This window comes from Varanus komodoensis, unplaced genomic scaffold (assembly GCF_004798865.1).
Source record: "Varanus komodoensis strain SLA01 unplaced genomic scaffold, ASM479886v1 scaffold26, whole genome shotgun sequence".
Classification (NCBI taxonomy): Eukaryota; Metazoa; Chordata; class Lepidosauria; order Squamata; family Varanidae; genus Varanus; species Varanus komodoensis.
This window is the reverse complement of record NW_025335684.1, coordinates 13312929-13326681: the sequence shown is the minus strand read 5'-3', so window position 1 is coordinate 13326681 and position 13753 is coordinate 13312929. Positions and strand designations below refer to the sequence as shown.

General features: G+C 51.0%; 1 protein-coding gene across 1 annotated transcript; it reads left to right on the top strand.

Annotated features, from left to right (window-relative positions):
* Positions 1-1276: 1276 nt before the first annotated feature.
* Positions 1277-13316, top strand: WFIKKN1 (WAP, follistatin/kazal, immunoglobulin, kunitz and netrin domain containing 1). The gene is made up of 2 exons (XM_044433676.1): positions 1277-1669; positions 11410-13316. The coding sequence occupies exons 1-2, from the start codon at positions 1508-1510 to the stop codon at positions 12901-12903; spliced, it is 1656 nt and encodes a 551-aa protein (XP_044289611.1). The 5' UTR covers positions 1277-1507; the 3' UTR covers positions 12904-13316.
* The last annotated feature ends 437 nt before the right edge of the window (positions 13317-13753 follow it).

The following is a 13753-nucleotide window of genomic DNA, read 5'->3' as shown; positions in this document are numbered from 1 at the left end:
CTCTTCCCTTTCTTCCGAGTTGCTTAGGTCAACCAATATGGTTCCCTCCACTAGTCTTTCCCCAACAGGACCCTGTGAAGTAGGTTGCACTCAGCGTGACCGGCTCTGTGACCGGGTGGGGATTTGAACCTGGGTCTCCCTCCAAGCCTACTCAAACACGCTGCCCATTAAGCCACACTGCCTCCCCACGAATGCAGGTCCGCCCCATGCTTCCCAGGTTTCCACACTGGAGGCTCTTCCGAATTCTGCATCCTGTTTTCCAGGGAGTCCTTCCATTCCTGCTCCTGCGATGTATCACCTGCCCTGCCTCAGCCACCTCTCAGCACAGCTGTGGATTGCAATCTCCTGCATTACTTGCATCGTGCTTGACCGCAGTTGTGGGAGGAACTGTCTCCCTTCACTCAAAGAAAACATGCCCAGGTCCTGTGCGAGAGGTCCGTGCTTGTCTGCACCCTGCAAGGCATGGCATGGTCAGCCCGGCTTCAAGTGGACCTGAGGCCTTTGGGTGTTCTCTCATTCTGAAAGAATTCACCCGACTTGGTAGGTGTCTGTCTGTCTGTCTAGGAAGGCGGGGGGCTCTACAGCGCTCTTGCCCCCCTTTGATCTCTTCCTAGTGTTTGCCCAGTCGATCAACCCAGACAGGGTTAGCGTCTGAGGTCAGTCTCTTTTCCATTCCAAACTCCCAGACGCATGGGTGAGAGGGGAGGAGATTCAGGTTACAACCCCCTCCTCCTCCTCCTCCTCCTCCTGCTTTTTCTTTCCCCCCAGCCCAGACACACACCCAGAGCTGCTTTAGGACTGGTCAGGAGTTTGATCTGACCAGTTGTGCTCCCCAGTTGCCCTGAAGAGATTTTGAAAAAATAGAGAACTACGTTGGTCTTTCTCCGGTGAGGTGTTCAAAATTTTCTAAAGTTGTTTAGAGTCTTAGGAACTGGAAGAACTCCTTCACTGTGGAGAAGGCAAAACAGAGCCCCATCTGCAACAGCACCCACGGTTGAATGAAGTCTGAGGAGAGCAGAGCGGGAGCTGCATCTCCTGAAGAGCGGTGAATGGATGCGCCGGCTCCTGAATGATGCTCCTTTGTGGAAGGCCCTTGTGGAATTCTGGAGCTGGAAAGTGGTGGCGGCGGCGGAGGCGTGGTGGTGCGGAATGGGCACTAGGCGTCAAGGCCGAGATAAGATGAAGAGATTGTGCGGAGGGAATTAAGAAGGGAGCGGGGAGAGAAAGAAAAGGAGCGCTCCCCTTGCCTTCCCTTTATCTTTCCCTCTTTCTCCCTTCCTCTGCCTCCTCTCCCCCTCCAATCGTTGCGGATGTGATTGTTTTGTCTATCACACAGGGCAAAGTGGAAGACGGCTCTTGGCTGGGGTGGAGGGAAGAGAGAGACACGCAGTGGGTCCAGGAGCCTGCTGCAGCCGGATGCCTGTCTGGACTGCTGCAGGCAGAGGACTCCGAAGAGAAGGCTGCCCGAGAAGGCTTGGAGGGGCAGCCCGGAGCACCACCCAGACCCATGCTGCCGCCACTGATCCTCTCTCTGCTCTCTGTCCTGGCAGAAGGGGCCAGCCTGCAGCCAATCCGAATGAGCCACCTGGGCGTGTGCCCCAACCAGCTGAACCCCAACCTCTGGGTGGATGCGCAGAGCACCTGTGAGCGGGAGTGCCACGTGGACCAGGTGAGTCCGGCGGGCGGGCGGGCGGGCGGGCGGCTGCCACGGCAGGGGCCGCCCCCCGTGGCACCCGCTCCCCGACCAGCAGGGTGGCTGCAGCACTCTGCGGGGGACATGCCCTTCTGGGGCCCACACGGCGGAGCCACAGCAGAAGGGCCTGTGCTGCCCCCCGAGGAGCCCCTGGCCTGGCTGGGGAAAAGAGGTCTGGGTCGGCTCGGCTCAAGTGAGTCAAGGTAGACCGTGCTGGACCAGTGACCCGACCCGGTTTCTCAGTTGTCTTCTTACGGCTGCGGCCTGCTCAGCATGCGTAAGGTGCCCACCTGGGTCTCTGGCTTTCTCTGCTAAGCAACCTAGGAAAGATGCTTTCCTGGGATAAATCAGAAAGCACCAACTCGGAATCCAGATGGTTTATACAGTCCGTCTCTCCCTTTTTCAATGCACTAGGGTGGGATGTTGCTTGCAACTGTGCAACAGCAGGAAAGGATCACTCTGTGCATGCTCAGAAGCACTTTCTTATCTACTCCTTTGGAAGTTTCACAGACAAGTGAACGCTGTTCATCTGTTATACCCACATCCTCATTCTAGGGCAGGGGTGTGTAACGCTCTGGGAGGATTATTTCCCTCCCCACGCACTTCATGCAGCACAATCTGAAGTGGCCGCTTAGAAGTACCTCCCATTGCATCAATTGTAATTTGCTTACTCGGATTTAATTTAATTAGCTGCCCATATGTCTGCATCCGTAGGACAGAGGCACTTCTAACCTCCAGGCATATGTGGAAAGTTCTGTTAGCATGACAAGCTGTTCTTTCACACATACAAAGTATTATTTTTTGCAATTACTTGCAGCATTCTGTATCCCTGCTCCACAGATTCTGAAGTGGAGAGCAATTGAAAGATTTTAAAAAACTGCACCCCAATGTGTTAAAAACAGGCTATCAGTAAAACCTAGGCCAGTCATTCAGAAAGTTTTTGGGAGTGCCGGCAATAACACAGTTTGGTGCCTGTTTGCAGGGCGTGCCATAGAATGGGAAATCCCGCTGCAGGCTGTTCTCCAGGGGACCTGGTTGGGCTGGAAGTCCATGCAGAACCACCAAGAGCATCCCAGGAGGTGACCTCATGGACCTGGCAGGTTGATAAGGGAGAATAGCCTGGCCCCAAATTGCGTGGGGCTTTATGCACCAGTAGCAGAAGCTTACACCCCACCTGGTACCAGTAAGCAGCCTGGGCAGTTTCCTCAGCAAAGGAGCTGCACGCTGGAAAATGTGCTCTTGGAAGACTTTGTTGGCCTTCAGATGTTTCATGTGTGCACATCAGTGCCTGGGTCTTGCTGCTGTGCTGCCGCCTCCTCAGGCTGAAGCCATCCAGATGGGCTGCAGGCGGAGGGAGCGCTCTGCAGGGACCTCAGGGCAGTGGCAGACGTGGGGTGTGATGCCAGGCTGGCTCTGCCATTGGCTGGAGTAAAGCAGCCCCTCCAAGTGACTGGTCTGGGATGTCATTGAAGGGTAGCTAATTCTAGTGAAAGAGTGTCTTATTAAAATATGATTTCCTTCTGGGGAGAGGCACTTGTAGGATATTCTACCTCCCGTGCCAATAGTTCTGGACCAGGCTTTGCACCTGGAAGGCAGGAAGGGGAGGGGAGCAGAGGGGAGGGGAGGGGAGGGGGCACCTTTCCCTCTGGCTGCAGAATGTCTTATGCTGGCCCTTGGCCCAGTCAGGAGGTCGGAGTGCAAGAGTCCCTTCCGGTCCTTGTGTCCTCCACACAAGCCTCACTGTAATGTGTCAGGACTCATCAGAGCACGAGGAGGGCTCCAAGGTGGATTGGCTCAGTGCTAATTACAGGTGGGAGGGACCATCGGCTTCATGGCGAAGATTTGAACCCTGACATATGCAGGCAGGCCTGGGAAAGCCCCTGTCTGAAGTCCTGGAGCGGCCAGTCAGGGCTGACTGTATTGGTTTAGATGGACCAAGGATCTGACTCAGTGGCTGGGTTCAGACACTCAAGGGTTGAATATGGGCTGTCATTAAACCATGGGTTGTTTTTGAAGTAAGGGCTATTCTGTTGCCAGAATCCAGAATAAGAAGTCAAGGTTTGTTCAGCACAAACAACCTACATTTCACAACCCAGGAACTAACCCATGGATTTTCTTCATAGGTTGTTTGTGGTGAACACACCATGGTTTATGGGTGCAGCTGGGTTTAGACAACACTTTTTTATTAAATTTATATTTCACCTGTTCTTTTTCATGGTGGTTTACATAATCCTCCTCTCAACTTTATTCTCACAACAAGCCCCAGAGTAGGCTAGCCAGCGACTGGCCCAACATTACCCTGTGAACTTCCGTAACCCATGTTTCAACAAGAGCCTGCTCTCCACCCGTCTCAAACTCTGGGTGTGGCTTGTCATGCTGTAAGGCAGCCTCTACATGCTTGGGCAAACTCAGGGCATTGCTGGCATTTCCCACCTTGGGCACCTGCCCCGAGGGGTTTGCCAAATGTCCAAGGGGAAGGCAGTGGAACGTGTGAGGCTCAAGGTGCCCGCTCAGGCACAACCTTCACCATCGGCCCTGGTGCAAAGTCTCTTGCTGCCTGAGACCAGAGCGTGTCCCTTGTCTTTCTTCCGACCATGTCAGCTCTGGAGAGCTGTGTGGCTGGAAGGAGTGGGTCGCAAAACAGCATCTGGTGATGAAGGAGAAAAGGGGCAGGCAGCTGTCCCAAAGAGCCCGCAAGGCCAATGCCATGGCAGGAGAGCAGCCGGGGCACCTCGTCGGAGCACCCGCTGGAGGTGGTGGCACGCAAGCCGCGGCCCCCCCGGAGGGCTGGGATCGGTGCAGCCCACTGCCCAACGCAGATGCCTCGCCCTGCCTCATGGAAGGACCAGCTCTGTCTCTGCGTTCCCAAGAAATGCTGCCTCTGCCTCAGTTTGAAGGCAAACCCGAAGTCCGAGTCGTGCAGCCACGTTCTGCTCCAGGACAGCAACCAGGGCTGTGGGCGCTGGAGGCACCACTGGCGACGTGGGAGAGGGTCTTTTTGCCGGCCACTCGCAGGCTGGGAAACACCCCCAAGGAAGGCCCCTGTGGCTCCTCTCTGGTGGCACTGGGCCCACCGGCAGAGGCTTTTTAAAATGCAAACATGCCTTCCGCATGTGAGTTGGTCTGTTTGGCTGGATATTGCATTTATCCTGTCTTTGCTGCATTTTTACTCCTGTTTTAATGTGTTTGCTTTCTCGCTGTTTTAGCCAAGTTTTTGTTTTATATTTTGGTTGTAGTATTGACCTTCTTAACCCTTGAGTGCCATTTCCTGGGTAGGAGTGGGGTGTGAAGCAAGGGAACAAATCGCCTCCCCCTCTTTGTGCCCCCCCCCCCCCGATGCCTGCACCGTCGTTCTCTGCGATTCTGCGCAGCCACGGGAGCAGCTTGCGCTGGGAGGGCCCCTGCGTGGGGCAGGCTGAGTGGGGCTGCTTCGTGCTCCTCCAGCCCCCTGGAAAGCGGAGCTTGTGCAGGCGGAGGCTGTGCTGCAGCCACGCTCCACATCCGCGCCGTCCCAGAAGGGGTGATCCGGGTCAGAGGCCATGGCACCAGTTGGCCCCACATGGCCCCGGTTTTATTTGTTCCTTAAATTTATATCCACCTTTCCACCAAATCTGACACTCCAGGTGGCAAATAATAATTTAAAAACCCAGACTGATGCAGAATTCTATTTTTAGTTATTTATTAATTGAAAACTCTTGTATACCATCCCATTGCAAACGTCTCATTGGGTCATGATGTGCTATAAAATTGCATCAGCAAGTCACACAGTGATGAAAGACGTCGCTTGGGATTCGGTGCAGGTCACTCAAACCACTGGTGGAGCTCGGATCCTCTCCTCCCTGCATCCCTCCCACCCGTGCAGTCGGGCGTGTTGTGTGGGGCAAAGGGGCTTCTGCTCGCATGGCTCGTGGGGATCGGGACTGGGGCTGCCCGCGCCTCGCCTGACCCCAGTGGCCACTACACCAGAAGCGCATGCTGCACCTTTCCATGTTGGAAACCTTTCCCGTGGGATGCGACCCCCCAGTGTGAGAGGCCGTTTTCACAGGGAGCCCCACCGCCCAGCGCGCACCTCGCCCTGCCTCGGACAACCCTCCTGAGGCTTCAGGTGCACCTGTGCTGCCGGCCGCCCCGTTCTCCCATTGCTGGAGCTCGAATGCGGTTTGCCTTTGCGTGCTTGCCAGCTCCCATATAGCCTAAAGTGCCCCATCCTGCCTCATCTCGGGAGCTGAGCAGGGCTGAGGCCAGTTGAAATCTGGATGAGTGGCTTCAATATTGTGTGAAACAGCCAGGGAGCTTCAGCTGCAGGTGGTATAGAAATGTCATACTAGTAGTAATAATAAGCTTCCATGTGAGGTGGCAGCATCTCCAAATGCCACATTGTTTTCATCTGAGAACTGGAGATTTGGGATGCCTGCCAGGAAGCACGCTCTCTTTGGTACTTTTTTTCTGCGGGGGTCTTAGACAAACGGGTGTGTGGGGTGGCCATGCCACTGGAGAGGACTGGGAGTTACAGGCCTTCTTTCTCCCTAATCATACCTAGGATCAGGCCCTCAGCTTCCTAGCTAGAAAGCAGCAACTTCCTCCCCACGTAAGAATTTTACCTCTTCAGAGGGAAAATTGGGTTTAGGGGGGGGGGGGGTCACAGACTGCAGAGGGAGCATGTGCCACAGTCCTGCTGGAACATTCTGGAAGGCACTCTTAGTTTGGAGTGCAAACCTGGATTTGGACACTCTTCCTTTCAAGGCAGCCTGTCTTGACTTACACAATACCAGGTGGTTGTTTAATAGCCCAAATAGCTGTTTCCAATTGCTTTGCTTTCTGTCACAAAAAGCAGGGAAAGGCATTGTTCGAACATTTTTGTACGTTATACTTCTCGGACACGTGTAAAGGGCATTTCTGAGTTGAGGGAGAGAGGTGTGAGCTCCACTTGTGCAGCTGGAGAGGGGGAAATACAGAAGTTTGTTTTCCACACGTGAAGAGGAGAGGCGCACAAGTGCCTTTGAGAGCAGGGGACCAAAGGGCCAGGATGAGGGAAGCAAAACATGTTTTCTCCCCGTTTGCCCCCTTCGTTAGCACCACTTCAGCCATAAGACATGACACCTTTGGCATAGGTTGGCCACAGCTGTCTTTATGCATTATTATGACTGATATTTTTTTCTGTTGTTGGGCACAGAAAAATGGAGAACCCCTTCACACGCACACGTTCACCCCGCCACGCACCACACTTTCAGCCACCCGCTGCGAAGTCGAAGAAAGGCTGCAGCCCCCGTGGGGCCACAAGGACAGGCCTCTGCTTGGCGGAGCCGGCCACCTGAAGCCCCATGGGCTGGGTGGCCTTGCACAAGCCTCGCTCAGCTGGGGATGAGACTGAGGAGACGGTCTGTTTGGAGGCGGGCTGCCCAAGGGACGCGGCCTGGCCTGGCCTGGCCTGGCCTGGCCTGGCCTGGCCACCTGGGAGGGCGTTGCGTGTAGAGCGGGGAAGTGTGCCGTGTGGCTTCCTGGGTATAAACCTTTCAATAACTTTGATATGTTGAAATCCAAAATAGAGGACAAATGCACCCATTTAGGAAAATAGGGTTATCATGGTTTGGCAAAATGGTAGTATGTGAAATGAAAAATTTAACTCAAATCAATGTTTTATGCAGGATGTTACTGATTAAGATATTAGGTAAAGAATTGGAAGATTACAACACTTATTAATCATATTTTGCCAATGGGGATAAGAAAGCAAGGTTTAGCAAGAAAGGAAAAATGAGAGGCTTAGGTATTATGAAAATTAAATTATATTACACAGTGAGTCAAATGAGATATATACCAGATATTATATTACAGCTTGAAAAGTTAATATCGGCATAATTAGAACACCAACAAACTGAGGGATCCCTTCTAAACCTTTTTCAAACTGGATGACAAAAAGATTGTAACAAAGGTAGAAAAACTCTTTCCTAAGAATATGGTGCAAATCTGGAATAAGTAAAGAGAAAGATTTATGCTAACAATCTAACCTCTAATTCCAGTCACAGAAATTGAAATATTTCCAGGAAACATGAGAGGAAGTTTGAGAAAAGTATTGAAGGAAAGACAGGTTTTTAAGTTAAAAGATTGGTTGGAAAAAATGGCTAACAAGGAAAGGATAAAGGTGGTATTAGGAAGAGAAAAATTAACCTGGTTTAATGTTATGCAATTAGAGCAATAGACTAAAGAACAGGTAAAAAAATGGTACATGTAGAGATCTTACTAAATTTGAAGAGATTGTTTTGTATAAGAAAAAAGAAGATATCATGCAAACAAGAGGGATAATAAGTGAGACCTATAAGATTTTATTAGATATGGAGGAGCACTAGGACCTTCTTAAGGTTTCATGGGCAATAGACTTAGGAAGAGATATAATTAAGGAAGAATGGGAATAAATATGGGATAAGGAAATACTAAACAGCATGTTAATTAGAATTAAGGAAAGTTTTTAAAAATGTGTATGGAAATAGTACCTGACACTGGTAATACAATATTATATGAATTATTAGTACTCCAATATATGTTGGAGATGTGATCAAAAAGTGAGTACCTATTTCCATAGGTGGTAGGCATGTGAAAATATTAGGGAATTTTGGGAAATAGTTTTTAAGAAAATTTGCAACTAGTGAATTTAGATATTGAAGCAAACTCTGGAATTGCATTATATGCAATTTTATGCATTTTATGAAAAGAAATGGAAATGGAATATTAAAGAATTAATAACCAATTTATTAACAGCTGTAAGATTAATAATAGCAAAGAAATGGAAGGAAAAATGGGTTTTCCAATTAAGTGAATGGTATAAAGAAATCAGGAATATAGCTGTTAATGATACGTTAATGTGTAGTTTTAAAGTGAAAAGATGGTTGACAAACAAGGACAATTTTAATGTTATTTGAGGGTTGTTCATTGAATGTGTATTAATAAAAGGGAAAAGTAGCAAACCTTCATATGATTTAATGCAATTTTGGATGGAAGGGGGTGGTTCTGAAAGAAGGGAAACATAGAAAAAGAAGTAAGAAGAAGAAGGATGTGAGTAATTAATGATCACGTAGCTAAGGTTCCAGTCTGGGGGTACAATTCTTGTGTTCAAAGTTCCCCCTTTTAATTCTTTGTTATTTTTTGTTTTGTTTGCATCATACTGTTTTTACTTAAAAGTATTTCAAACTATCCCAGAACCCTACAACAAGCCATGGATTCTGGGGTCATGCCAAAGCCACCCCTGCTGGGCACCTCGCTGGCCACGGAAAGGCATGTGCCCTGAGCATCCTTGGGCCAAATGTGCAACCATGAATTGTGCAAAACTGGCCACAGCATTAAAGCCGGAAGATGAGACAAGGAAGATGCCCGCTTTCACGAGAACAGCTTCAAAAGATGTTTGAGCGAAAAACATTAGCGGCCTTCACACAGGAGAAAAAATAGCAGCGAAGTTAAAGGGTCTGGAGGAGGGCAGCGAAAATGACCCAGGATTGGAAACACTGCCCTGTGAGGAGAGACTGAGGGAACTGGGCATGTTCAGCCTTGAGAAGAGAAGACTGAGAGGGGGCACGATATCCCTCTAGAAGTACCTCAAAGGCTGTCACAGAGAGGAAGGTCAAGATCTCTTCTCGCTGATACCAGAGTGTAGGACATGGAATAATCAATTCAAGCTGTGGCAACCCAGGTTCAGGCTGGACATCGGGAAAAGCTTCTTCACTGTCAGAGCAACATGGCAGTGGAACCAGCTGCCTGGAGAGGTGGGGGGCTCCCCACACAGCCCCGTTACAGGCAAGGCCAAAAAAAACCCAAAAACCCAGAGCTGCTGCCCCAGCCCGTTACATGTCAAGGAAACCTTTGTAAGCAAATGTTTCCAGGGTGGTCAGTTTCTGGCATTGGGGTGTTCCCCTCGCAGGCGCTGGGCAGCCTAGCCAGCCACTCGACATCGGAGGGTCCCATGACGTGGCCTGCAGCTCCTTCACCATACAATGTCTGCTTCTTGTGAAAAGAACCAAACACACACACACACACTCTCTCTCTCTCTCTCTCTCTCTCTCTCCCGCCCCCACCTGCGAAGATTGCTGCTGTACGGAGCTGCCACCTTGTTCTTCCCCACAGCTGGACAAAAGGTGAAAAAGCCTCGTTTCCAAGGCCGAGGGAGCTAGAGGAGCAGGGCAGACTCACCGGGCCCTGTGAAGCGCTAGCTTTCTTGACTCGGGGTTGTTTTTGTTTTCAGCACTGGAGAGCATTCAGACTTGCCAACCCTGCAAGCTCAAGTAGGACCATCTTGGAGGAAATATACAGTCAATAGAACAATAGAATTAGATGTGTATCTAATTTCAGTTGTTAGATACACTTCTCGAACTCATGGAAGGCATAGCTGCACCACAGATTAAAATTGGTTTTAGTCGTTGCTTTCTCACCTGAGGTAACCCTGGGGACTGTATTTCTGTCAGGGAGAAGGGCCTCTTTAAGCCCTGATCTCAGATAGCAGCATAGGTAGCCCTGCACAGGGCATGAGAAATTAGGTGCAGGTAGAGGTTAAGCCCATTGGCAAGCAGTTTTTCCAGCCTTTGGAAAAATTTGCTCCTGAGAACAAGCCCTAAACAAAATGGGAAAGGGCTGTTGTATACTGTATTTTCATATCCTGTATGATTTTGCATCTTTCAACTGCTCTTGGGGGTTCAGTGTAAAAGTGATTTTTTCAGAAGCAGAAGGGAAACCCAGTTTGCATCAAATACGTGTTCTGAACCATGTTGGTTTTCCATTCAGATTACAGACATGAGGGAGGAAAGACGTTTTACCATTGCATAAAAATGAACACCTACATATTCTAAAACTTGTTAGTCTGTAAACATGAACAAAGGAGCTATCCTCACTAAAGGCCACATTAAAATTATTTAATTTTATGATGCTTGATCATTTTTTAAATTTTTATATCATGTTTTATTGTATTTACCAAGTCTTGCGCACTGCCCAGCGAGCAGAGAAATAAAATTACTGTAAACAACAACGACATTCACACAGTCTGTGGCCTTTTTGTATCTGCCTTAGTTGTTTTCTAATTGTTTAATGCTTTACTGTAACTATTAGGAGTGATGATTTAATTATCATGTTCTGATACTTTGTTCAGTTATTATCTTGTAATATGATATGAACAAAGGCATTAATTTTATGTTCACTGGTTTAAACAGTTTTTTAAAAATTATACTGTTCACTATGGAATATTTTAACCTGATGGAACTGTTACAGGATATAACTTCTGGTATTTTGTTGTTTCTGTGGACAACAAACTGTCTTGAAGGCAGCGGAATGGGAAGGCAGCATTCAAAATGAGATCTGTTCTGTTTCATGGGGGAAAACCTGTAGCCAGTGGCACAGTTCCTGCCTTGCTTGCAAAGCTCCCAGATCAGTGTGTGGCCTCTCCAGGTGTGTGGGCGGGGTGGGGGGGGGGTGAAAGACCCCAGCCTGACAGTGGGGATGGCTGCTTGTCATTGTAGGGCTATATGGACCATGGGGGTGAACTTGTCTCAGGCAGCTTCCCACGTCTTGCAACATGAAGTCATGAGATTGCTGCCACGTTAGGCAGGTGGGCATGTCATGAGCAGAGCTGGCTGCAGCTAGGGGTCAGACTAGATGGCCAGAGGAACCCCCTTCTGACTCACGCTGTTTCGATGTTTCTAATTCACCTGAATTTATACACTCTACTCCTGCTTCCTCAACAGGACTGCGAAGGCTTTGAGAAATGTTGCACCAACGTTTGTGGCCTGCGGAGCTGCGTGGCCGCCCGCTACGCGGACGGAGGCCTCTCCTCCCTGGAGCAGGTGCAGGAAGCCACCTGCGAGAGCTTTGTGTGCACCCAGCAGGGCTCGGACTGTGACATCTGGGATGGGCAGCCCATCTGCAAGTGCAAGGACAGGTGCGAGAAGGAGCCGAACTTCACCTGCGCCTCGGATGGACTCACGTACTACAACAAGTGCTACATGGACGCCGAGGCCTGCATCCGGGGCATCAGCCTCGCCGTGGTGCCCTGCAAGTACATCTTCACCTGGCCCAACACCAGCCCAGTGCCAGTGGAGACCACCGCGCACCCGACCCCTGGCGCAGCCGCCGAGCTGCCCGTCCCGCCGGCCCTCTACAACAACCCTTTCCACCAGTCGGTCTACATGGGCGGCACCGTCAGCTTCCACTGCGACGTGAGTGGGCGGCCCCGGCCAGACATCACGTGGGAGAAGCAGAGCGACCACCAGGAGAACTTCATCATGCGGCCCGACCAGATGTATGGAAATGTGGTTGTGACCAACATCGGCCAGCTGGTCATCTACAACGCGCAGCCGGAGGACGCGGGCATCTATACTTGCACGGCCAGGAACTCTGCAGGGCTCCTGCGGGCGGACTTCCCTCTCTCGGTCATCAAGAGGGAGCACTCCAGAGGGGGGCCGAGGGCATCCAGCCCCCCACAGCTTCCCCCGGGTGAGTGCCTGAAGGAGCCGGACAGGCAGGACTGCGAGTCCTACCAAGTCCGCTGGCATTTTGACCCCAAGAAGGGCTCTTGTGTCACGTTCCATCACGGCGGGTGCAGCGGCAACCAGAACCACTTCGACACCTACGAGGAGTGTCAGCTGGCCTGCGTCCACAACGCGGGCAACCTCTGTACCCTCCCCATGGTCCAAGGGCCCTGCAAGAACTGGGAGCCGCGCTGGGCCTACAACCACCTGATGAAGCAGTGCCACTCCTTCATTTACGGCGGCTGCGAGGGCAACGAGAACAACTTCGACAGCAAGGAGAGCTGCGAGGACATCTGTCCTTTCCCCAAGACACCGCAGTGCAAAGCGTGTCGCCTGAAGAACAAGATGGTCCTCAGCCTCTGCCGCAGCGACTTCGCCATTGTGGGGCGGCTCATGGAGATCGTCGAGGACCAGGACTCGGGGATCGCCCGCTTTGCGCTGGATGATGTCCTCAAGGATGAGAAGATGGGCCTCAGGTTCTTCAACATCAAGTACCTGGAGGTGACTCTGACCGACATGGACTGGAATTGCCCCTGCCCCAACATGACCACTGAAGATGGGCCCCTCATCATCATGGGGGAGGTGCACGACGGCATGGCGGTTCTTGACCCCAACAGCTACGTCCGGACCGCCAATGACAAGCGCGTGAAAAAGATCGCCGAGCTACTAGAGAAGAAGACCTGCGAGCTTCTCAACCGCTTCCAGGACTAGTGTAGGCCGAGCACCCCTTCGTGGAGAAGGGAAGACAGTCCAGAATGGTCCCTCCCTGAAGATGCACCGTTCTCTTTCCATACCGCTGCAGCTACACAGGACTGGGCTGGAGACAGGCAGGGCTAACTCTAGCACCCCTGGAAGCCCTGCGTGTCCCCAATGCAGGGACACGTGGAGGCGTGCAAGTCCAGCTCCCCTCCGCCCCTTTGGCCAGCTCCATGGATCACCCTCTTGTCTGCAAATATTTACAGCTATTATCACAATCCTGTGACTGTGAGCTCCATTATGCCTGTAACTACCTATCGTCTGTTTTTGTGTGAGCTGTAATTTATCTGTCCCTGTGATTTCCACCCCGCTCCACTCCCCTGCTGCTCCAGCCTATGCAGAATCAATAAAATTATCCTGTGCTTATTATCCATCTCACAGTGGAGGCTGATCTTTCCCTTAACATGCCTTCATCTATGAAGAGAAAATTCTACACTGCATGGCCTTCCAATGGGGTGCTGGGGCATAGGATTACTCAGAGCTGGGATGCCAAAGGCTGAACCCCTGCCCTGCAGGAGAAATGCGCCAGCTGCCTCCCCTCAGTCACAACCAGACCTCATAGAGGACAAAAGGGGTCACGGCAGAGGCCCGTGACTGCCAACCTCCAGAAGTGGCTGTGGGAAGTCAGTACTGCCTCTAATTTACTATTTCTTGGATGGCCCCTGCATCTACTTCCCCTTTTGTGCATCTCAGAAATCCATTTTCTTGCCTTTTTCATAAAGCAGCTGCTGGGCTCCCAGCAGAGCAAGCTGCAGAAGAATCAGATCCAAGTGCCATGAGAGCGCAGGCTTGGCTTGGCCCGCTT

What these genes read in the sequence shown, in the direction of transcription:
- WFIKKN1 (XM_044433676.1), top strand. Translation starts at nt 1,508, where the DNA reads ATGCTGCCGCCACTGATCCTCTCTCTGCTCTCTGTCCTGGCAGAAGGG. An exon ending in GGGAGTGCCACGTGGACCAG is followed by an intron (nt 1,670 to 11,409) that starts GTGAGTCCGGCG and finishes CTTCCTCAACAG; the next exon opens with GACTGCGAAGGCTTTGAGAA.